Genomic DNA, 25657 nt, shown 5'->3' with positions numbered 1-25657 from the left:
AATGGATGAAACATTCATCAAGTTCCCTTAATCCTTGATTCCCTTGTTGAATAGAACTCTCAGTCTTAATATAAGGACTTCATGGTGATGTAGTAACAATATGATTGTTGGCTTACAAAAGAAGACACATAGAGCTGAGGTAACTCAGCAGGTCAGGCAGCATCTCTGGAGAACGTGGAAAGGTGATGTTTCGGGTCAGGGCTCTTCTTTAAATTTGTGTTTCAGGCAGGGCGCTTGAGTCTGAAGAAGAGTCCCGACTCAAAACATCGCCTATCCATGTTCTCCTGAGACGCTGTCTGAGCCACTGGATTACTCCTGCACTTTGTGGCATCAGGGTGACGTATAATTTATGTGAAGATTGCAGTCGTTCAGGAATAATCCTCAGTGCCAGAAACTGCACAAATCTCAAGTGCGGGCGACTAGAGCTAGTGTTTCATGTTCTCAGATTTCTGACCTGTGCAGTTCCAGGGAATAATGAACTGTTGCACATTAATTCCACACCCTCGTTTTTAGATGATGTCATGTAATGAGCTTGATTGAAAGACTTGAGTGATAATTCTGTTACCATGGCTTCAGCACAAAGTGCCTCCTGCCACTTACCCTATCACTAAAATGTTACGATAGCAACAGTTTTGCAATTTCTAAATGGACTAAATTTTTGGTCCAAACACAATATAATCCAGCAGTGTATCATAATTCATAGCTTCTACTTCCATAATTATCAAAGTCAGCACTGCATCAAACTATAATTAAAGATTATTTTTTTCTGTTTTGTCCCTCTTGCTCTCTGACTCCTTTTTTTCTCTGTGGCTTATGTAATACTTGTCATAAACAATATTCAAACTCGTCAGAATCATCTTCAATGTTGCCTTCTTTGTTATCATCAGAGAAGAAGTATGGAGCAAGCCAAATATGATATTGTATCGGCACCTGCTGGTGCCTGTGGGTAGTCTAACCCTGCGGACGGCTACCTCGGTCATGTGACTGTGGGGAGGGGTTTTGTTTTCGGGCGTTTTCTGGCTTCGCCCTATTCATTACTTCGACCACGGTTGATCGTAAGATCGTTTTGTGTTAGCTGTCGTTTGATCTGCGTTGTTTTCACTGCTTTGTCAATAAAGCTCGTTTGGGAAAACAACTATCGTCTCGACTCGCTAAATTGGTGACCCCGACGCGCTCAATTTGAAATTGGACGCCGAGATGCAGGACGAGTTAGCTCCTGTTGCCGTTCCAGACGCCCATCAGAGCGCCGTCAGCCTCAAGCTGCTGGTGTTTTGGCCTGAGCATCTACAAGTCTGGTTAGCACATGTGGAAGCGCAGTTACACCTGCGGCGCATTGTCGCGGACGAGACAAAATATTTTCATGTGGTGGGAGCCGTGACGCAGGAGTCAGCCTCCCGTCTGCTTCTCGACTCGCTAAAATATGAATAAAAAGGCAAGCCTAGAAGTCCCGGCAAGCCATGGTGGCAAACTTCTCCCAGGAGGCCGTAGAAGAGAAGCCAGGCGGTGGAGCCTCGCTGGTCGGTGGAGCCTTGCTGGTCGGGCGCTGGCGGTTAAGGATGGGCCACGTGGGAGCCGGTGGATGCGCCGCCGGGAACATTGGAGGACTAAGCACGGGGTTGGCTCCTCCATGAGGGTGTTGGGGGTGGGGGAGGGAGGGAACAATGGAGGTCCTAATGCCCAACCACTGTGGAAATCAAACAAAAATGTTGGAAATATTCAGCAGGACAAGCAGCGTCTGTGGAGAGAGAAACAGAGTTAATGTTTCACACCAATGATGAAAGGTTAAGGGTTGGCCATGCTCTGGTGCAGCCCTGAGAGAGTCCGGCCTCGTTGGAGGTGCTGGTTTTCAAGGGGCACCATCTGCTGGCACATGGCAGTGAAAGATCCCGTGGCATCCGCCCTGCATAGGAGCTGGGGAATATTCTCCAGTTGCACTCTTAGTACGCAACTGAACTGATGCTGAGATAACTCAGCGGGACAGGCAGCATCTCTGGAGAGAAGGAATGGGTGACATTTTGGGTGGAGATGGTCTCTCCTTCTCTCCAAAGATGTTGCCTGTCCCACTGAGTTACTCCAGCATCTGAGGTTCTTAGAATAAAGGGGAGGTCATTTAAGACTGAGGTGAGAAAAAACTTTTTCACCCAGAGAGTTGTGAATTTGTGGAATTCCCTGCCATAGAGGGCAGTGGAAGCCAAGTCACTGGATGGATTTAATATCCACTAGATAGAGCTCTAGGGGCTAGTGGAGTCAAGGGATATAGGGAGAATGCAGGCACGGGTTATTGATAGGGGACGATCAGCCATGATCACAATGAATGGCGGTGCTGGCTCGAAGGGCCGAATGGCCTCCTCCTGCACCTATTTTCTATGTTTCTATTTTCACATGATTAGAACAGATTATTGGTTTATTAACACTCATCTTTTATGGCAATGTAGAAAACAACTCATCGATTATAAGGTGTGTTGGAAACTCATGATGTTCTGAAAGGTGCAAATGTTGTTTCATGTGCTGTACTGAAGGCTGAGTGTCCTCTTGATCCCGATTTTGCTGAATACGTAAATGACATGAGCTACGTATAATTAGTTGATCAACACTCCTCCTGGTTACTGGATAACAACAGGCTTTGTATCTTTGTGCTGAATGTATGAGAATCAATCTTATTCTCCTTTCATCCAGGTCATTGCTTAATCCTCCGTAACCACAGCAACGTTGAAAAGCTGCTTCAGAAACACGAGAACAAGTAAAAACAAAGTATTGCCATCTGAAATGATGCAAGCAGATTAACTCATAATGTTTGGGACAAAGACCCATCATTTATTTATTTGCCTCTGTACTCCACAATTTGATATTTGTAATAGAAAAAAATCACATGAAGTTAAAGTGCACATCATAAAGGCCATTTTTATACATTTTGGTTTCACCATGTAGAAATTACAGCAGTGTTTATACACGTCCCAAACATTATGGAGGGCACTGAAGGTCTAATGATTTCCATTGCCCAGGCCAGCAGGAATGCCCCCTAGGGACAGCATGGTGATATAGTAGTAGAGCTACTGCCTTATGCCCCTGTCCCACTTAGGAAACCTGAATGGAAACCTCTGGAGACTTTGCGCCCCACCCAAGGTTTCTGTGCAGTTCCCAGAGGTTGCAGGTGGTTGCCGGAGGTTGCAGGTGGTGGAAGCAGGTAGGGAGACTGTCAAAAACCTCCGGGAACCGCACGGAAACCTTGGGTGCGGCGCAAAGTCTCCAGAGGTTTCTGTTCAGGATTCCTAAGTGGGACAGGGGCATAATAGCAGCGCCAGAGACCCGGTTTGATCCTGACTACAGGTACAGATAGACACAAAATGCTGGAGTAACTCAGCGGGACAGGCAGCATCACTGGAAAAAAGAAATGGGTGATATTTCAGGTCGAGACCCTTCTTCAGACTGACGAAGGGTCTTGACCCAAAACATCGCCCATTCCTTCAATCCAGAGATGCTGCCTGTCCCGCTGAGTTACTTCAGCATTTTGTGTCTATCTTCGGTGTAAACCAGCATCTGCAGTTATTTCCGACGCAGTCACAGGGAGAAAGTGCAAACTCAACAAATTCAGCCTGAGATCGGAATTGAACCCAGGATATTGAAACTTTGTGGTAATGACCCTGACAATCTGTCTACTCTGCCTCCTAAACCTATTCAATTTTGAAAAGATCGATTGTCATTGATATTAAATGTTATTTAATTATAGCTTAATAAACAACATATACTGTCGAACACACTCAGGCACTGGAAAACAAATATGATCTGTGAAGTCAACACCCCTCAGAATAATCACTTCGAGAAATTTCAGAATATTTATCGAAGCTGAAATTATTTTTGTTACATTTATTTAAAATATTCCAGAATAAGTACACACTCCAAACTTTATTTCTTGCTCTGTAAAAGCTTAAAAAATGACATTAAAATGAGTCTTTCATTCCTTGCTTTCACTCTGAGAGATATCTTCAGTTTGATTAGTAGTTCGACCAGCTCGAGGGAGCTGTACTGCAGGGAAACAGGTCTTTCCTTGAACTGATGCCCAACAGCAATCAGTCAGAAAAAGGGAGGTTCTCATATGGAAAGAGGTCCATTTTCCTGAAGAACCTTTGCCTTCATTGGCTTCACTGGTCATTGCTTCATCATTTCTTTCATATTAATATTTCTCATCGTAATCCGTTGTAATTTCCATGATTATGCCAGTGTTTTGTTTATTCTGTTCTCGTCTGTAAATGTGAGCTCAGATCTTTTGACAAGGCAATACATTGTAGGCATTTTCTCTGGAGTTTAATTACTAGGCTGTTGGAGATTAGGCTTGCAAATACAATCAAATCAACAATCACCTGCCCCATGGCCGTTGCTAGCTTTGCATTTTCTTTTTACAGTTAATGCTCTCCAAAGGATCAGCTAAATGGCACTAGTGGCTTTCTTCAATTATTGGCAGAATGTGCACTGACTGAGTGTCTTAAATGTATCGCTGTAATTACATACGATTCCAACCTCCCATGGTCCCAAAACTCTTCACCAGCAGGCACTATGTCGCAGGATCAGCGCAGTTACACAGGCTTTCAAACATCAAGGCACATCCAGACTGAATATACCAATTGGATTGGAAATGATATGGTTCTAATTGTTTAAGAAAGCTTGTTGCGGCTCACTGATCTTGTTCCCACTTCTCCAAGATTCCTGAGGTTCTCAGTCTTCATCCTCAGATGTGGAAGCCAATCCTCAAAAGTCCTCATCCCAGCCTGAGAACTCATCTGGAGGCAGTTCATTGTTACGGCAGAAGCTGTCAAAGTGGCTGTGGTCTGTTGGTCCTTGCAACTGAAAGCAAGAAGGAAACATAAGATGGTGTAAGAAAGAACGGCAGATGCTGGTTTACACCGAGTGCTGGAGTAACTCATTCTTATGAACCTGAATCAACAAATATTCTGCTCCTCTGCAATAACCAGTCTTCTCCTAACAGGTTGCAATTATAACTAATTTTTAACCAAATAAGGCTGGTTGACTTGCAAATTACACCTTTTGATATATTCTGAAAATCAGATTCAGATTCAGATTCAGATTCAGATTCAATTTTAATTGTCATTGTCAGTGTACAGTACAGAGACAACGAAATGCATTTAGCATCTCCCTTGAAGAGCGACATAGCAAACGATTTGAATTAAAAAAAAAAAATAATAATAATAATAATAAGTGTCCGGGGGGGGGGGGGGGGTGATTGGCAGATTAAAATAACATCTGAATGCTGATGAAATGAGTCTATTAGGTCTGTCAATCAGTCTGAAGAAGGGTTTCGGCCCGAAACGCCGCCTATTTCCTTCGCTCCATAGATGCTGCTGCACCCGCTGAGTTTCTCCAGCAATTTTGTGTACCCTCTTAGGTCTGATGTTCACGCTGAATAGAATCTCTTAGGTTTGATGTTCTCAAAAACTAGGGTTCAGACAAACAATCTCATTAAAGCCCAATACACTTAGACAGCTTGGTGGGATGGACATGGTGAGGCTTAGTCCTTAGGTTGGAGAGTCCACTCTCACATGGCTAAGTCTTAACATAAGTGATTGTCAATTTAAATCTGGAATGAGAAATCTCATTCACCTTCTGAGTATGTTGAACTCTGAGATAGAGACATGTTTGGATATGAGGATACATAGACTACAGATTCCATATCAAAGTGAAGTTGAGTTGAAGAATCAACCATGATCTTGTTGAATAATGGAGCAGGTTCAATACTTTTTTAATTTTCTAAACTACATTCCTTTAATAGATACAAGGAACTGCAGGTGCTGGTTTACAAAAAAAAAAGAAACAAAGTGTTAGAATAACTCAGTGGGTCAGGCAGTATCTATGGAGAACTTGGTTAGGTTATGTTTTGGGTCAGGGTGCTTCTTCAGATGAAGGAGAAATCTGTTTAGAGTCTGAAGAAAGTTCACCTGAAATGTCCCCTCTCCATGTTCTCCAGAGATGCTGCTTGACCCACTGAGTTACTCCAGCACTTTGTATCTTTTTTTGCTTCCTTTAGTAGAACGGTCAATGGCTTTAAGATAGTTGGTGATAGAATCAGAATGATGTAGAGATTATGCATTTTCATTCAAAGCTTGGTTGGAATCTGTATATTTACCTCTTGAAATCACAGTAGAAGCAATCCAGTAGGAAAGTATCTCAGTTGAATTGCAACCTTCAAGGGATCAGCCTAAACAACTTTTCTTTGGCTGGTGTGTGCTTGATGGGCAGTAAGTCCATGATTCTACAATGATTCTCTATGGAATAGCTTCCTATGATGCCTGGGTGTCTGTGAATTGTTTTAGAAGCGTGTTAAACAATATTAACATTGTTACCTCTCTTTTAAGCAAGGACTTCATTTTCCGAGCCCGTAGCCCCTCCCAGTCGAAGCCTTGAAACCACCTGAAAACAAAGTGATAGGACAAGGGATTTTTTTATCATTAGAGAAGAGATCATTTATTCTCTTTGCAGTAACTATCAATTAAAGAGTGATAGATAGCTCTAGGATCCCTGAGAGGTTTGTGCATATTAACAAGCATTGCAATGATTTCTCCCATTGAATATGAAAGCTATAATGTTTTTATAAAGGAGAAAGTATCTAGTTTTCACATTGATGTTTCCTGCATGATAATGTGTTAGTGAGGCATCTCCGCTCTTGAAAGACCTCCAGATGTTTTGTGCCGTGAATTATTTTGGACAGCGCTAGTGATTGTTTTGTGTTCACTGCTGGGAGATACGATACGATACGATAAAACGTTATTCATCCCCGGAGGGGAATTGGTCTGCCGATAGTCGCAACACACACGGTACACAGTAACTTGAAATTAGAAGTGAAAACGAAAAGAAAAAGACAAGCGACTGCTGGCTGCCGCCGTCGATCTTAATTACTTTCAAAAGGGCCACAGCAGAATGAAAGGGGACTAAAGAGCAGCCATTCACCCGCTCACCAACCTCCATGCTGGACATCTACAAATTACGTGGTGTGTGGCCTGTCATTTGCCAGCGCTCCACTGCTGAAGAGTCTTGTTTATTCTCACACCTTTCTATCTCTTGCCTGTTTAAGAAGGAACTGCAGATGCTGAAAAATCAAAGGTAGACAAAAATGCTGGAGAAACTCAGCGGGTGAGGCAGCATCTATGGAGCGAAGGAAATAGGTGACGTCGCTCCATAGATGCTGCCTCACCCGCTGTGTTTCTCCAGCATTTGTGTCTATCCTGATATAGGGACAGTTTCTTCCCAGTTGTTATCAGGCAACTGAATGATCCTCTCATCAGCTTGAGTGTGGTTCTGACATCCCGTCTCCATCATTGGAGACCTTTGAACTGTCTTTAATCGGACATTATCTTGCACTATATACCCTTTATCCTTTATCTGTGCACTGTGGACGGCTTGATTGTAATCATGAATAGTCTTTTATTTGACTAGATAGCACCCAAACAAATATTTTTCACCGTATCTCAGTGCATGAAACTAAACAAAACTAAACTAAAGTGTATTAGAAGCAATACCCTGGTCACCATTCAATGTGTCCATGAGAGGTTATGATATGTAGTCTTTGTACGTCCCTTACTGACAGGCTTGGTTATTTATGGTGGTTAGCTTGGTGACTGGCGAACACAGAATGGGCAAAATTGCTGAATTCTGTCATAAATGTTATGCATTTCCACTGTTGTATTTGAGGAAGAAGTTTCAGGTAAACCTCCTCTTATTGTCCACTTTGGTATTTATGCTCTGCAACTCTTTTCTCCACACCCGTTTTATTCTTCCTCATCTATTTCTCTGGTTCCCCCTTATCTATTCATTTCACCTGAATCGCTTCCTCTCTGGTCAAAGATTTTCTGGAATATTCCACCAGAATATAATGGCCTAGGTTATATTATTGACCACATCACAGGAGTCAATTTAATATAGCAGTGAATTTTCATGGTTGTCTTGAGCTGTTGCGGAGTGAAAGGTTTTGCTCCTATTTATTCTCTGGGATTGGTGAAGCTCTTATTGGATCCTGAGAGGAACCTTCTGATATGTCTCCTGCTGAAGCCAGGAATAAATTGACTGGGGTTGTGGCATGCAGACATCAAATCAATTCATTGGAACAGGAGAAGGTCACTTGGTCCTTTGAGCCTATTCCAACATTGACTGTATGGCAAATCAAATTCCTTGTATGTTTTTACATACTTGGCTAATAAATTAATTCCAATACAATACAAATTGAATTAGATATTGGCTGATCTTCAAATTCACTGACGTTTCATGATTTACCCGACAAGCATTTTAAATAATTCAATCAAAGCCTTAAAGGCCTGTCCCACGATGCGACTTCACTCTACGAACTCCTGCGAACTTCCACAAGTATGTTCACGAGCTCCTACGAGTAAAAAGTAACAATTTTTTTCATCACGAGTATTTTCTTACTCGTGGACATTTTTCACAGTGTTGAAAAAACTTCACGAGTAAAAAAATACTCGTGATGAAAAAAATCGTTACTTTTTACTCATAGGAGCTCATGGAGCTCGTGAACATACTCGTGGAAGGTCGTAGGAGTTCATAGAATACCAAGAGTTTTATTATTTTTTTAACTCGGGAGAGCTCTTGGGTGAACACGCAACGTGGGACAGGCCCTTTAAACAACATACTGAGGGAAAGCGGTCCAGAGTTGTACAATATAGTGTGTGTAAAGCTATGCTTTTAGATATCAATTCTTACACAGTATAGTCTAATTTCCCACTTGGTATGTCAGTTGGTTTGCTCACTTACTTCTGTTTCCGAATATCATTTATTCCATTCTTCTTATTTCCCAGCCTTTCTGTTGGATTAACTCTGCACAATTATTAAATAGCCAGGTTAAAATATGACCACAGTTAGTAAAAACTGTTTCGTGTTTTTCAATTCCTTCACCAAACACATTCATACTTGGCAATATTTAAATAGCTATAGTCTCCCTGATCAAAGATAATATGCTTTGTCCTGCCCGTCCTTTCTCCCCTCCCCCCTTCACCACAATCAATCTAAAGAAGGGTCCTGACCCGAAAAATCACCTATTGATATTCTCCAGAAAATCCACCAGATTTGTCAAACATTACTTCTCTTTCCCATTTTCACGTTGGCTTTGTCCAATCCAATTAGTATTTTCCATGTACCCTGCTACCACTGCATTGATAATAGATTCCATGGTTTCCCCCATCTACTGTTATGTGCCTAGTTCATCTGTTCATTTCTCTCCCTCCTTCCTAAAATAGTGGTGTTATAGTTGTTAGCTTCCTATTTACGGGACCCATTCTAGAATCCAAGGAACATTGGAAGATGACCACCATAGCATTCGTGATATCTACACACAACTCCTTCTGAACCTTGTGTAGGAAAGAACTGCAGATGAATCGAATGTAGCCACAAAATGCTGGAGTAACTCAGCGGGACAGGCAGCATCTCTGGAGAGAAGGAATTGGTGATATTTTGGGTCGAGACCCTTCTTCAGACTCTTCTGAACCAGTTCATCAGGTCCTGGAGATTTCTCACCTTTCATTCCCATTAATTTCCTCAATGCTTTTCTATCGACTAAAGCTAATTTATTTGAGCTCCTCATTCATGCCAGACCTGTTGTTCTCCATTATTGCAGGTTTTCCATGCCCTCTTCTGTGGTGACTGATTAACAGAACAATCGTTTGACTTAACGAGCTACCAGAGCTGGCATGACTTTGGTGCTTTCATCCTGTGCCAAGATATTATAATTGTAAATCATGTTTCTTACTTGCACAGTCTCCTGATCAGATCTGCTGGACGATTAGGGATCCGTTTTGGAAAATCCACTTGCTCCATTCCCTTCAAAATCATATTGTAAGTTTCAATTGCATCAGGACCAGTAAATGGAGGACTGGGGAGACAGAAAATCACACAATTATAGGTTTGTTTGGTCCCGTTTTGTAAACAGTGATTTGGGACTTTCTTCAGATCATGCTGTGTAGAGTTTGGACACCCTTCCTGCGACCACAAGGGTGTCCAGTGGGTGCTCTGAAGATACGTAGTTTGATAGGTAAATTGGCCAATGTAAATTTCCCCTTTTCTGTAGATGAACGATAGTTGGCAGGATCTGTATAGGACCAGAGCAAATGCGAGTTTGATGGTTGGACTGGGCTCAGTGACTCTTGCAGTTGAAATCCAGGAAATGGATTGTAAGTTGGTGAAGGTCACATTAAGGCCTTTTTCCTTGCAACTTGTGGCTGATGCAGATGATATGCCCAGACTTGGAGACTCAGAAGTATAATTTCCCAATTTTCTTTTAGCCTTTTAGTGTTCATGAAAATCGCAGCACGCAGCATACAAAAAAAACATGTGATCTATCTTCTAAACATCCAAGAATAATGTGGAGGGCTAACTGGTAAGTATCAAGGAATGGGAAATAAGTGGTCAGCTCCTTGAAACAATCCACAATGGGCTGAATGGTCTCCTGTCACAACCCAGCCAGGGTATAGCTTGTGCTAAATCACTGTAAATGGTCACTTTATAAGTGTGTGCTCTGTGTGAGTGCCTTTAGTGTGAGTGCACCTAATGTGAATGTGCCCTGTGTGATTTACACTTACTGCTTCAATGCTTACTTTCCAGTCAGAAGCTCAAAGACCAGGATTCCCAGAGACCAATAGTCTGCACCAAAGTCATGGCCCTTGTTCATGATAATCTCTGGAGCAACGTACTCGGGGGTTCCACAGAAGGTCCAGGTCTTCTTGCCCAGGCCAATCCGCTTAGCAAAACCAAAATCAGCCTGAAAGACAGGGGTTGGGGGAATCACATATGTAATGAGTTACTGATTGACGTGTATGAAGCCACTTGCAATATACAATGGAGGAAACAAAGCGCTGGAGTAACTCAACGGGTAATGTGGCATCTCTGGAGAACACGGATATGTGATGTTTCAGGTCTGGATCCAGGAAGAAGGATCCTAACCAATACTGTCATGTATCCATGTTTTACAGAGATGCTGCTTGACCCGCTGAATTACTCCAGCACTTTGTGTCCTTTGTGTAAATCAAAATCTGCAGTTCTTTGTTTCTCCAATCTACATTGCCTTGGTTTAGCTTGTGGTTCCTCAAAAGTGTTCTGAGAGAGAAATATCAGGGTTGACGGTGCTTGTGTTTTCCTGCACAAAGACCAGAGCATTTGTGGAAGCATATACAGGGCTTGGGTTGTGTAGAACGTTAAGCATCCTTTGGTGTTGGTTGACGAGTTGTTTTGGAAGCTTTGGTATGATTAACTATTTGGGCATCTAATGTTTCTGAACCAGTCATTTATGGCCAATCTTTAATTGAACTCCATCTACATTCCTTGATTCTTTAACCCGACAACCCTGTTCATTATCTAGACATTCCAGCCCCCACCTGATCCTGTCTGCCTGTACACCACTTACCTCATGGTATCTTTCCCTTGGTTCATCTTTCACATCTCCTTCACCTCCTGGTTTTATGTGCACATCATTCCTTCCTTATCTGATTCCATCTATCACCTTCCAGCCTCCAGCTTGACTTTCACCTCATCCTCCCGATGTCATCTGATTAAGTAATGTATTTTTCTTAGGTTTCTACCTATCACTTACCCGCTTCTTGTCTCAGCACTCACCCCGTTCCCTCACCCATCGGCTCATCATCCATTCCCCTCAGCTGGCTTCTCATATCACCTCCCAGCCTCTGCCTTAGGCCCCTGTCCCACTTAGGAAACATGAACGGAAACCTCTGGAGACTTTGCTCCCCACCCAAGGTTTCCGTGCGGTTCCCGGAGGTTTTTGTCAGTCTCCCTGCCTGCTTCCACTACCTGCAACCACCTGCAACCTCCGGGAACCGCACGGAAACCTTGGGTGGGGCGCAAAGTCTCCAGAGGTTTCTGTTCAGGTTTCCTAAGTGGGACAAGGGCATTACCCCTCCCCCCATCTCTATCTGTAGCTCATTTCCCTCTCAGTCCTAATGCAGGTTCTTAACCCAAAACGTTGACCATTCCTTTGCTTCGAGAGATGCTGCCTGACCCTCTGAGTTTTTCCAGCAGTTTTTTGGCCTATCTCCATCTCTCCACCGTATTATACCAAAATTATGTAGACTGGTACAGCACAGGTGGCCATTCATCCATTTATGCTGATGCTATCTCTTCAAAAGAGCTATCAATATAATTGTACTGCAATCATTTCCTATATGAGTGTTTAGCCAATTCATCTTGAAAGGTCCTGTTGAAACAGTAGGCTCCTCATTCAGAGCATACCAATTTGTAATCAATTGCTGCATTTCAAAACTATGCTTCCTCCTCATCTCTATTCTTTTCACCAATTATTTAAAATGCATGTCTCCTGATTGGTGACCGTTTTCCCACAGAAAACAGATTTGTTTTATCATGATTTTGAAACAAAAACTTATTGGAGATTTAAAAATAACTTTTGCACATTGCGCAGTTTAAAAATGCACTCGCTGCATTTTCTGGGTGAAGAAAGGTTCTGTGTTTCTCTTGTAGCGAGGTTAAGGACTTTCATTTAAAAAATTCTCCAGTCAGCTCACAGCCCACACAGTTTTTGTCAGTGGAAAGCTTTGATTGACTACTCCTGAATTAATGCCTCTCCAAAGCATCCAGCATTTAAGTTTAATTCTGATGCTGGGTGTTAGAGCGTCAGTGAGACTAGGCAGCTAGGATGCAGACATGCCCCCGGGGAGAGCAGATTGAGACTTCCTAGATGGGATCCATCAGCTTAATTTGACACCATTAAAAGCAGAACTCCACAAAGTGCTGGAACAACTCAATAGTTCAGGCAGCATCATAGAAACATAGAAAATAGGTGCAGGAGTAGGCTATTTGGCCCTTCGAGCCTGCACCAATATGATCATGGCTGATCATCCAACTCAGTATCCTGTACCTGCCTTCTCTCCATACCCCCTGATACCTTTAGCCACAAGGGCCACATCTAACTCTCTCTTAAATATAGCCAATGAACTGGCCCCAACTACCTTCTGCGGCACAGAATTCCAGAGATTCACCACTCTCTGTGTGAAAAATGTTTTTCTCATCTCGGTCCTGAAGGATTTTGCCCTTATCCTTAAACTGTGACCCCTTGTTGTGGACTTCCCCAACATCGGGAACAATCTTCCTGCATCTAGCCTGTCCAACCCCTTAAGAATTTTGTACGTTTCTATAAGATCCCCCCCTCAATCCTCCAAATTCTAGCGAGTACAAGCTGAGTCTATCCAGTCTTTCCTCATATGAAAGTCCTGACATCCCAGGAATCAGTCTGGTGAACCTTCTCTGTACTCCCTCTATGGCAAGAATGTCTTTCCTCAGATTAGGAGACCAAAACTGTACGCAATACTCCAGGTGCGGTCTCACCAAGACCCTGTACATCTCCGGAGAATATGGATGGGTGACATTTTGGGATGGGACCCTTCCCGAATCATCACCTATCCTTGTTCTCCAGAGACGCTGCCTGACCTGCTTAGTTACTCCAGCACGATGTGTCCTTTTTTGGAACACAAGGTTCTGCAGTTCCTTGTGTCTCCAGGGGTCAATTTATTCAAAGCAATGAAAGTTTCATTTAAATAGCACCTTTCTCATCCCTTTATAATCCATTGACTGGTAGCTGATGTAATTGTAATTCAAGGCAATCATGGTTGCACCGCAGGATCACGTACCCAACAGTTTGATGGTAGCCATTGAGTATAAGAGTCAGGAAGTCATTCATGGTGCATCTTTATAGGATTTTGGTATGGTTGCATGTGGAGTATTGCATGTAGTCCTAGTGACCCAACACAGGAAGGATGTGGAAGCTTTGGAAAGAATGCAGAGAAGGTTTATCAGAAAGATGCCTGAATTAAGGGGAATTAGTCACAGGGGGAGGTTGGATTATTTCTTCTGGAACACTGGAGGTTGAGAAGAGGTCTGATAGAAGTATATAAAATTATGAGAGGCAAAGATAGCATAGATGGTCAGTTGTTTTTCCCAAGATGGAAATATCCAGTGCTAGAGGGATGGCTTTAAGGTGAGAATTTACTTGCTGATGTATTGTGTCAATGAGAGACTGACTGATGGAGGTTGTATCTGCCAGTGCACGGTATGAGTTGTTACTGGTTCCACTGGATCAATACGTACCATTTTCACATATCCGTCAGAGTCCAGCAGCAAATTCTCAGGCTTGAGATCCCTGTAAATGATTCCTCTGTTGTGCAAATAATCAAAAGCCTCCACAACACATCCAACACAAAACCTGGCTGTAGGTTCCTCAAAGAAACACCTGTGAACACAAACACAGATTCAGCTCCCTTAATGGACGGATCAGTTTTATTTTCTCCTACTATCTGATAGTGTCCTTGTGAGGCATCTCGAGAGTCTGCATTGCTATGGAACTAGTTATTATTGCCACCTGTCCATATTGTGGGCTTGGAAGAATGTATTACCCAGGATGGTTTGGTCAGATAGGTCAACAGAAAGAATCACATTTAAAACTCAACCTAAACTTGATCCACTTAAGATCAGTGACTTAAGGCCACTTAAGGTCAATGGCTCGGACTCTGATTTATCTGTGGACATTTGTTTTTATTTGTGCACAAGGGAGCACATAGCTGCATTCCCATTGATTGGAATTTACCTGGCTGTGTGATTGGGATTTAATACTTTGTATCAGTTTCAATTAATTGTTCTCCTTGGGATTCACCTTTCACAGTACAAAGAATGGTAAGTACAGTGACCTCCACATCTACAGATAACTTAAGGAAGTTTACCACTTTCCTTTCTGTGAGTTCACCTTTGAGTGACCTGGCTCTAATGTTCATGTTCTGGCTTCTTCTCTACCCGAGTAGATCATTTGATATTTTTTTAAGAGCAGACCTCAACCTTGAAGAAAGGAACTGTGAGAAAATCTGTCCCTAAGAAAACATTTTTAAGGCCATTTCCCTCTTTGGTGAATCTGTGCTGCAACTTTTTTCTAGGCATTGGAGATCATCAACCTGAAGCAATAACACAATAATGCCCCTGTCCCACTTAGGAAACCTGAACGGAAACCTCTGGAGACTGCGCTCCACCCAAGGTTTCCGTGCGGTTCCCGGAGGTTCCCGGAGGTTTTTGTCCGTCTCCCTACCTGCTTCCACTACCTGCAACCTCCGGGAACCGCACGGAAACCTTGAGCAGGGCGCAAAGTCTCCAGAGGTTTCCGTTCAGGCTTCCTAAGGCATAACACTCTTTCTCTCTCCACATATGCTGCCTGACCTACTGAGTATTCCCAGCACTTTCCACCTATATTTTATCCAAGACCATTGGAATTGAGGTAAGGTTGTCAGATCTATAGATAGATGATGGCTTATATTCCACCTCCCTTGCAATCCTAACAGTGGCCATGCACAATAGCCTGCATTGGAATGGACATGGTTTGACATAGAAACATAGAAATTAGGTGCAGGAGTAGGCCATTCGGCCCTTCGAGCCTGCACCGCCATTCAATATGATCATGGCTGATCATCCAACTCAGTATCCCGTACCTGCCTTCTCTCCATACCCTCTGATCCCCTTAGCCACAAGGGCCACATCTAACTCCCTCTTAAATATAGCCAATGAACTGGCCTCGACTACCCTCTGTGGCAGAGAGTTCCAGAGATTCACCACTCTCCTGTGTGAAAAAGGTTCTTCTCATCTCAGTTTTAAAGGATATCCCCCCTTATCCTTAAGCTGTGACCCCTTGTCCTGGACTTCCCCAACATCGGGAGCAATCTTCCTGCATTTTGACGAAATACATTCAAACATTGGAACATAAAAATGACATACACTCACATGTCACGGAGGACGGTCCACAGCTCCCCGCCCAGACACACCTCCAGGAGCATATACACATACTTGGAATCTCGGAAAGTCCGGTACAACCTATAAGTCACAGTTAGATAGCCATCAGATATTTCCCTTATTAATTTTGAAAGAGTCTCGCAACAGAACCTATTCTTTGCTCCGGTTAAAATGAGTTAAAATATGTGGTTGGTTGAAATGTTGGGTTCTACAATCGGGCAGCATCTCACAGGGGACATTTCGGGTCGAACATTCTTAAGACGCAGTGACCGCTGGTCAGCATCGGTGGGAAAAGGCTTAATCCATGGTGACTAAAGTAAACTTAAAACTGTTCCTGAACTCTGAAGATACCAAAATTGCTGGGAGAAACTCAGCGGGTGCAGCAGCATCTATGGAGCGAAGGACTAGGCAGTTTGAAACCCTTCTTCAGACTGATGGGGGGTGGGGGGGGGGTGCGGACTCGGTGGGCTGGGAGGGTGGGAGGAGGGCTTATATCCAGGAGACAGCCATTTCTAGCACCATCACCGACTTCATCAATTCCCACGCCCTGCCCGACCAAGCAGCCTCAACTTCTCCACTCCCTTGTCTCACTCTAATCTTTCCCCCTCTGAACGCACTGTCATTAAATCACTCCGCAAAAACCCAGATTCGGTTATCAAACCAGCCGACAAGGGAGGTGCCGTGGTAGTCTGGCTCATTGTTCCTGAGCTCTGAAGCCTTTGATTTCACGACTTCATAATGTGAATACTATCCTGGATTAATAATGTGATACTTTCCTCCCTATCTTTGTAAATTCATACAGCCCCCCAGTAATATCTGGTTTCCTCAAACACTAACCTTTCGTTCACTCTCTCCCTGCACCTCATCACCGATTTGGAAAGCCATTCTGGTTCTTTCATCCTTAGTGGGTCAAAATCCCGGAGCTCCCATTTGTGGCATTCCTTACTCAATCATCACCAGAGAAAGTAAACTTCTCAAGGGAAGCAGGAAAACATACTAGCACACCAGCATTGTAGCAATGGTCACATCCTCATGAAGAATCTTTTGAGAACATCATAAAGTGACTGGTGCTTTTATCCTTGAAAATCATTGCGAGGCAAGGCACAATACTGGAGCTCGTAACAATTGAAAGGAACATACAACCAACTCGTCAAAAATTACACTGATTGGCCAGCATTTTGATGGCAATGGATTCTTTGAGTTTAAAGCAGTCCCATTGTAAATGTCGCATGGTAGAAGCTTTTGACCTAAAACATTAAGCCATGCTTCTCTCTCCACAGATGCTGCCTGATCTGCTGAACATTTCCACATAACAATCAAAGACATGGTGATGCAAAATTGCCGCTAGAACGTGGTTAATCCACCTCCATCCTCTTGTGTTGACTGAGTGCCGGTGATTATTTTTCTGCCGATAAACGTCGCACTGATCATCCACCCTGTAGTTGGGCAACCTCGTGTCATCGTGGGGTGTTTGTTCTTGTTGAGGCACCTGTGCTGTGGTTGGGATGGAGTGAATTGAAGCATGGCCACTCTGAGAGTGCTGAGGGGGGAAGCCATTCAGCGCAGAGAATCTAGGGATCAGACATTACTATGCAACTGAGTTAGAGGTCACAGGTTCACTTCTCTGATGTGAGCACAATAATCTCAACATTATCTGTCCTCCATGCGGGCTTAAATTGTCTGCCACTTTTCTTACGCATTCAAAATAATAAATTTATTGACTGCAGGATGCTTTGCGACACCTTGAAGCTACGGCGGGTGCTTTGGAAATGCACAATCTTACTTCCTTTGATCTTATTTAGAAATCATTGATAAACACTTTTTCATACAATCCGCAGATTGGTAATACGCAAAGTAAAATAAATCAACACGAAGCAATTGCCTTTCCATATTAATTGGTATGTATGACATGCTTTGTAGCATTATCTATTATTTTTAAATTATTCTAAAATATTCTTTGATAAAAGACTCCTGTGCACTCTTAAGCAGGCAGCTGGAGCAGAAGGCTTTATCATCTTTGTTGCACACCCCATTGTAAGTCTCCAGACATGCCTGACACACAATTCATTTCAATCATAAATTGAGCTGACATTTGAAAATGACATGTGCTTCAGATTTGGTTGAAGCTATGACGGTCTGAAGGCACAAAACAACAGGTGGCTTGGTGTAAATGTGCCAGCAGCACTTTCACAAGGCAACTTTGACCATTTTCATCACTAAAGGTTTGTGCAGAGAAAGTTTGACAACACCCAAGGAGGGGGCTGAAACTACAAGGGTGTTTTGGAGTAGGAAGCAGTCAGATATATCAAATTCAGACAAGAGTTGAGTGAATGTAATGAAACTAAATGCATCGGTGCTTACATAATATGCCAATGTTGTTTCCTGGTCTAGTGAGTGAAACAGACAGGGGGAACACATTAATAAATTCATGTTCATAAATGATAAGAGCAGAATTACGTCATCCGGCCCATCAAGTCTACTCCACCATTCTATCTTTCCCTCTCAACCCCATTCTCCTGCCTTTTCCCTGTAATCCCTGACATCCAGGGTGTCATCTTTGAGCATGAATGAGCAGGAAATAAATTTCCTGGTGTACCTAGGCTACCAAGTCATCAACTGAAGTGACTTATTCTCATACTTCTGATTAGCAAAGGTGTTATGAGCTAAAATCTGAATGGATCATAGTTGTTCCCCACAGTTGGAAGACTATAGGACATAGAAACAGATTTGCACACATTTTTACAGACACCTGCACTATACATAACTCTGTAAGTATTAACTGAAAATGTGCCCACGTACATACAAATTACCAACATTTGCAAAGATACAAAAATTACACAGATCCACTGACAGTTACATACACAGGGAAGCCCACATGCACATAGACTGGCAGAATACACACTTATATAGTGGCTACACATTATATTCACACTTACACGCATTTAATGCACATCTACAGTTACATGCCCTCATAACTAAATGTAAATTTATTGCCATATATACACTCAGACTCATACACGCACACACACATGCACACACACGCACGCACGCACGCACACACACACGCACGCACGCACGCACGCGCACACACACACATATTTAAGAAGGATCCCGTCCCAAAACATCACCCATCCTTTTTCCTCCAGAGATGCTACCCGACCTGAGTTACTCCAGCATCTTCAGTATATACCAGCATCTGTAGTTCCTTTCTACACTCAAAAATATATATACACGCACACACACACACACACACATATCAACTGATTGATTGATTGATTGATTGATATATATATTTATATGTGTGTACGCGTGCACGTGTAGATAGATAGTTACACACACATGTGCATAGGCATACAAACATGCAAAGCCCATTCACTTGACTCAGGAAATGACTGGAACGAGTGCACAGCTCGCTTCAAATCTTAATCATCTCTGGAAAATGAAGCTTGCCTCACCTCACAATAAACTGGCATTTGGTCTGAAGCAGAATGTTCTTCTCGGAGTAGACATGCTCTTGTTGCCGAGTATCCACAACATGCTTCTTTTTGATACATTTCAGGGCAAAGGTGATATCTTCATCCTTCAGCTTCACCTGGAGAAGCACCGAATTGTACAAGACATTTCAGTTAACATAACAGACAGAAAAAGCAAGATTGAAGGACTCGTCCTTTTAGCTAAAGGAGCATGATGCACTATAACATATCCATGATAGCTAATCATTTAAACTCCAGATCGAAATCGTTTACTATTTAAATTGATAAATAGCTCAGTGCACAGCAATGAGTTTGAAAAGGAGTGCCACATAAAGTGACCAATTAGCAGTAAAATGGCGACACACAAGACTGCAGATGGCAGAATCTTGAGTAAAAAAACTGTCGGAGGAACTCGGCAGTTAAGACTGAAGAAGGGTCCCTATCCAAAACATTGTTGTCCATTTCCCTCCACAGATGCTGTCTGACCCACTGTGTTCCTCCAGCGCTTAGAGGTTGACCGATCAGCACCAGTGCAAACACTGAACATTGTAGGTTTATGTGTGTAGGAGAAACCCCACGCAGGTCATGGGGAGAACATACAAACTCCATACTGACAGCACCTGGGATCAAACCCGGCTCCTGCCACTGTAAGACAGCAACTTGACTGCTGTGCTACCATGACACCACCTTAACTAGATTATTTTAATTTGTACCATTAACAATATTGGAGCTACACAGCATAGAAACAGGCTTTGCCCACTTTGCCCATGTCGACATAGTTTTGACAATGATCCATCTCGCCCCTACAAACATTCCCCATCACTTTCATTCCAATCCCACTCACCAGGTCTACACGGCCGAAGCCTCCCATGCCCAGAGTGGTAATGATGTCAAAGTTTTTGGAAGGGGATACATTCGTAAATTTGGCCACCTTTTCCCTCAGTCGCATCACCTCGATGCACTCAGAGGAAAGTTGTTGCGCAGTTGTGAATGGCCTTCGGAAATAAAAGGAATCAGATTTTAATTGGTAGCAGTGAATAAGGGAACACATTCAATAAAATACCTGGCAGCCACTGCACAACCTGTTTCTACAAATTCTCAATCAAAGGCTTTGGAAACGTTTCATAGATTGGCATGTGAATTTTTGTTTTCATTCATCACTCACTTTTTGTAAAAACAACACCTCTTTTTCCCTTGCTTTGATTTAACGCACAGCTTTTGTGTCAAATTTTGCTTGCCAAGTTTTGACATAAATACTCCTTGGTCCTGTCTACTCCTGCTCCAATTTTCTCGTGTTCTTATGCCCTACTCTTTTCACCAAGTTTATTAACAGTAAGAAAATCTGCATTCTTCTCCATTCCTTCTCTCGCCTGTTTGGTAGGTGAAATCTACTCGGGAACAAAAATCGTGGTGAAGAGGGGGGAGATGAGGGAGACACAAGATGCTGCAGATGCTGGAATCTGGAGCAAAAAAACAAACTGCTGGAAGAACATAGTGACAAGCATGACTTGACCCATCGAACTTGCGGTTCCATAAACACATCGCATGGTGCTTGTGCGACAACTGAAAACACTTGCACTAAAGTGGGAATGAAAGACTATGCATGACTCGGAAGCAAGAGAGCACTTGAATGGAGACTGATATAGAGCTTTAAGGGATGCAGTACAATGGGGCGATTGGGCTATGGGGCACATGTTGATGACAATTCTGGTTAACATCCCAGCCAAAGTATCACATCCTATGGCAGAGCACAATTTCCACCAGGTTACTAGAAAGGGAGCCAGTCGTGCCTTTTGACTCAGAGACAGGAGGTCCGCTCTGCAACTACATATACAGTGTGAACACATAACATCAACTAGTAGGATTTACTCCAAATGAACTAATGATACAATTAGAAATGGAGGATACTGACATTGTATTTCTGTTTTCATCACTGCGGGAGAGTTGATCCACGTACTCCTTCAAGTAGGTCTGCAACTCCTCATATGTGCCAACCATTTGGTTAAACACGCTGGGAACACATTTTAAAATGCATTTAGATGAATCCGATCACATAATTTAAAAACTTTTTAGTGGGCACATCAATTTGGGTAAAGAGGAGGGTTAGGGGTGGAGAGGGGGGTGGGGGGCTACTGGATTGTGAAGGGGAAGGACCCTTAGAAGCTAGAGGAGTAGAGATGAGACAAGGGAGAGGAAGCAGATGAATGGGATAATCATGATGTCAGGGGAAATGTCACACATCTTCGGCACTTTATATAACATATTTGAACATAGATATATTTTATTTTGTTTAATTAAATTTAAATTAAATAATTTGAGGTTTTGCAAACCAAATTTGATTCCTTTTTGAAATTGAAATAACACTCAATTAACCAGTGGATGAAAGTTCACTCCACAGGAAGACGTACTCATAATCTACAACTAAGCAGTGGATATCATCATACTCTGCAATTAAGTTTATCAGTGAAGAACTTCACTTGCAAGCCATTATTTTCATGTCATTGAACAATTAGGGCAAATTTCTTATTATTTATATGTATTATTTTCATTGGACTGCCACTCAAGGAGCTGAGATGAAAACCTACTTAATTGGTATCCAAGCTAAATTCCAGTTGTTGAACAAGCCTGTTAGTTCTTAGACAGGGTATAAGATCATCAGAAGCATCTGCTGTTACCATGGAGAGGTCCAGAGGTCCAACTAGGTTGGCTTGCGGCACGGTAGTGTAGCAGTAGAGTTGCGGCCTACAGCGCTAGAGAACCTGGTTTGATCCTGACTACGAGTGCTGTCAGTATGGAGTTTGTACACTCTTCTCGTGACCACGTGGGTTTTCTCCGGGATCTTCGGTTTCCTCCCACACACCAAAGGCATACAGGTTTGTAGGTTAATTGGCTTGTATAAATTTTAAATTGTCCCCAGTTTGTGCAGGACAGTGTTAGAGGGATCGCTAATCGATGCAGACTCAGTAGGCTGAAGGGCCCGTTTCCTTGCTGTATCTGTAAACCAGAGGTGCCCTGAGACCACTTATCTCCGAACTGCAAGGATCGATCCATTTTGTAGTTGGCATCAATAGCTCTTGGCAATTCAGGGGGTTTTCATAAATGTGAATGTTAGATAATTAATCATTATCATAGTTCCTATGCGATAGGACATTTTGAAATGAAGCTGGTATCGTTGCTGTAGAGCAGAGGTGGTTTGGGGAGAGAAATCTTTTGAGAAGATAGCGAGGAATTGATTCCACTATCAGGGTGACTAATCAATGGATATAGGCTTAGGATAATCGGCGAGGAACTAGAGAGCAGATGCAGAGAGATTTTTTTAATGCAAAATGTTTGTGCTGCCTGAAAGGGCAGAGGAAGCAGGTTGAACAGTAATTATGAAAAGAGAACTGGATGTATATTGGAAGGGAAAATGTTTATAAGGCATGGGGGGGGGGTCTAGCACAAACCATGCTAAGTACCTGAGATAAAATGCATCGTATTGTTAATGAATAATACCATTGAATTTGCCTCTCACTTGAATTATTATTCAAGTAGAATGTACCCCATTATGACAAGTGACATTGTATTTGATTAGCTGAAGTACAATTCAGTATTATGACTTTTGTAATATATAAAGTTGTTCCGAACAGTGACATAGGTACCAGACATGAAAGGGAAAGAAACCGAAGGACTGCACAGACTAGTAGGTGATGGGCAGTGTGAACTGTTATGTTAGAATAAAGGCGACAATTGATTATGGCTTGTTAGGTTTCACAACCCTAAAATTAAAACTCTCTAGCTACAAGGATATTGTGGTCAGGGCAGAGTGCCTAAAGCAGCCAGTGAAGGTTGTGCCTGATTTTGATCGTTGGTGGTTTGATACCTGGGTTAGTTGTGAGTACAAGCAGGGTTCGCTTGCAGCAGAGTTAGAGAAGCAAGAAATTGTATCCTGATATCAGGTGAATTACTGTAACCTCCCAATCTCAAATAATAATATTTCACCACTGAATATTGAATTCTTGCTTTTTGTCATTTATGAAAATCCCACTGCAGAGCTGATGGTGATTTGAGTATGTGCAAAACACGTTTTATTCCTGCCAAAGTTGAAATACCACTCAATATCCCCACTACCCACTGCATGAAAGTTCGCTCCATAGGAAGACTTACTCGCGATCTACAACCAAGCACTGGGTATCATCATCATCTGCAATTATGTTTGCAGAACGAAGATCATCGCTGTGTAAGGAGAGAAAAGAAAGATGTTGCGATCAGATTAAGGCTGATTTTCTGATCTGACTTTTTCATTTGTGAAATCGCTTTCAGAATTTACGTTTCTATTTAAATGTCCTCAATGTACTTGTAATGTAATGTTAATAGAATATTTTGAATATCGTTTCAAATGTATACAATTAAAGCAGTTAAGGAATACAGTGTTGTCATCCGGTTCTACAAATGTGTTCTAGTTACATCCCAACTCTTTGCTTATCCCAAAGATGTATAAAGCATTATCAGGATGAAGATATAAACATATTATTTTAGAGCAGGAGTAGGCACATTATCTTAGCATTGCGATACAAATATTTATGATTTGGTCTCAATTCTTCCACAGAGGACTTGTTACCTCATCCATTCAATTAGTTTTGATGTAAGGTGTGGTCAATGCATTCTTAACATTCAAACACTTGGTCTTTATGAACTGAGCAATCAAGCAAGGCATCGCAAAAGAAAGAAGCAGAGAAACGAGCTGGGGGTTGATTAAAGGGATTAGTTCGGGATGGAGTCAATAGACAGGTCAAATGAAGAAGTCAGCTATGAGCGGTAGGAGTCTTGAGCCCTCAGAATGAAGGATAGATGGAGGCATAAATGCTCTCTATACATTGAGACGTGCTTAGGTGGACACTTATGCTGTAGACTATATGGCTACATCCTGAACAAAATACAAAGTTGCGGAGGAACTCAATGAGTCAAGCAACATCTGTGGAGGGAATGGACAGGTGATTTTCAGGACTGGACCTATCCTCCAGCATCTGAAGTTCCTTGTTCAGGTTAACATTGTATGGATGGGCTGAATGTGCTAAAGAAAAGTCTATAAATGGGCTGAATGTACAATAAGGACAAAAGAGTCAGTAATATGTTCCACTTTCTGCCGTGAATCAGAGCTCACAAAATAAAAGCCGCCCACAACTCTATCCGGGTGCATTTGTTTAGTATCTCACGTGCTCTGGCTGTATGATGAATAAGAAAGCTGCCTTGTTCCACCAAGTGTCAAACTGCCATTTATAAAGCAGCTCATTTACTAATTATTGTGTTGTCTTGTTCTTGTAATTTTCACTTTGTTCTACTCAGGCATTTTGTAGAATAGTATTTCTCTGTCATAAGCTGAAATTAAAACTCTGTGATACCACAAAGACTTAAACAATGACTAGCAATAAGAAGAACATAATGTTTGCGAAGTATGATTGCTATTTTGCACATTCACAACTCTTCCTTGCAGAAGAGTGCGTGGAGAAAACAGCAGAAGTATTTGTACTCGGATTAGCAGTGTGACAGAGGAGCCACAGCTGATGTTATATCATTGTTCGCTTCACTAGACTATAGAGCAAATGGGGGAAGGTTCCTAAGCTTATAATGATCTGCCAGGAGCCTAAGTCTATGTTTCTTTCACAGCACAGGTTAGTCAGCTCCAAGAATGTATTGAGTGATGCCAAAACTTAGTTCTGCAAATCAAGACCTGCACTAATTAAATCTTGTTTGCTGTTTCCTTTCCATTCAATCCCAATTGATGGGATTTCATGCACTGCATACTGCCGTACCTTATTAATGCTTTTTCTCCAAAGTATTCTCCTGCCTTTAATTTCTTAATTTCTTGTGGTTCTTCATCTCCCTCTCTTGTCTGTGTCACCTGGACCTGTTCAGGATCAATAAAACCACAAGAGCCCTCACATCTTTCAATAGCAGATAGATACAAATGCACATTAACAGAAACAACTTCTATTTCAGAACAACTTGTCACATTGCTAATTGATAGTCTGGCAACATGGCAGTTATTGCATTTGTGTGTTTCCTCTCTTATCATCATCATCATTGTTGAAAACATCAACGGGCATGGTGCCTTACAATGCCATGTACGACAGTGATCGCAACTTCTACTGAAGTGTGGATGGCCATTGGCTCGCTAGGAACTCATCTGCCCTTTGACAGGCCTTGTTTTTGGACCGGCTGGGGGTCCACAGCCCCCTCGTCACCTGGCAAACCAGGTCGCAGAGACGGTTTAGTGGCCGTCTATCCGATCATTGAACAGGTAGCACGGGATTACATGGTACCCGTGGCGGTGGGAACTCCCCCAAACCTGACCTCTCTTAGATTGCGATTAAAAATGATGCAAGACTTTGAAAATGGCTTCA

General features: G+C 42.4%; 1 protein-coding gene across 2 annotated transcripts in view; it reads right to left on the bottom strand.

The window, feature by feature from the left end:
• Nucleotides 1-3476: 3476 nt before the first annotated feature.
• The window catches only part of LOC129712974 (cGMP-dependent protein kinase 2), a 38113-nt gene continuing 15932 nt past the window's right edge, over nucleotides 3477-25657 (bottom strand). The window contains exons 8-19 of one of the 2 annotated variants that reach the window (XM_055661798.1): nucleotides 25067-25161; nucleotides 23421-23489; nucleotides 21187-21285; nucleotides 20119-20269; nucleotides 19257-19393; nucleotides 15793-15882; nucleotides 14122-14263; nucleotides 10608-10771; nucleotides 9764-9886; nucleotides 8773-8835; nucleotides 6354-6420; nucleotides 3477-4839 (exon numbers count right to left, since the gene is read on the bottom strand). In XM_055661798.1, coding sequence (XP_055517773.1) covers nucleotides 4744-4839; nucleotides 6354-6420; nucleotides 8773-8835; nucleotides 9764-9886; nucleotides 10608-10771; nucleotides 14122-14263; nucleotides 15793-15882; nucleotides 19257-19393; nucleotides 20119-20269; nucleotides 21187-21285; nucleotides 23421-23489; nucleotides 25067-25161 — 1296 coding nt within the window. In that variant the 3' untranslated portion in view covers nucleotides 3477-4743. The remainder of the gene's footprint in view (nucleotides 4840-6353; nucleotides 6421-8772; nucleotides 8836-9763; nucleotides 9887-10607; nucleotides 10772-14121; nucleotides 14264-15792; nucleotides 15883-19256; nucleotides 19394-20118; nucleotides 20270-21186; nucleotides 21286-23420; nucleotides 23490-25066; nucleotides 25162-25657) is intronic. The other variant, XM_055661799.1, reaches the window with a different exon arrangement.

This window comes from Leucoraja erinacea, chromosome 34 (assembly GCF_028641065.1).
Source record: "Leucoraja erinacea ecotype New England chromosome 34, Leri_hhj_1, whole genome shotgun sequence".
Classification (NCBI taxonomy): Eukaryota; Metazoa; Chordata; class Chondrichthyes; order Rajiformes; family Rajidae; genus Leucoraja; species Leucoraja erinaceus.
This window is presented reverse-complemented; position numbering and strand designations above follow the sequence as displayed.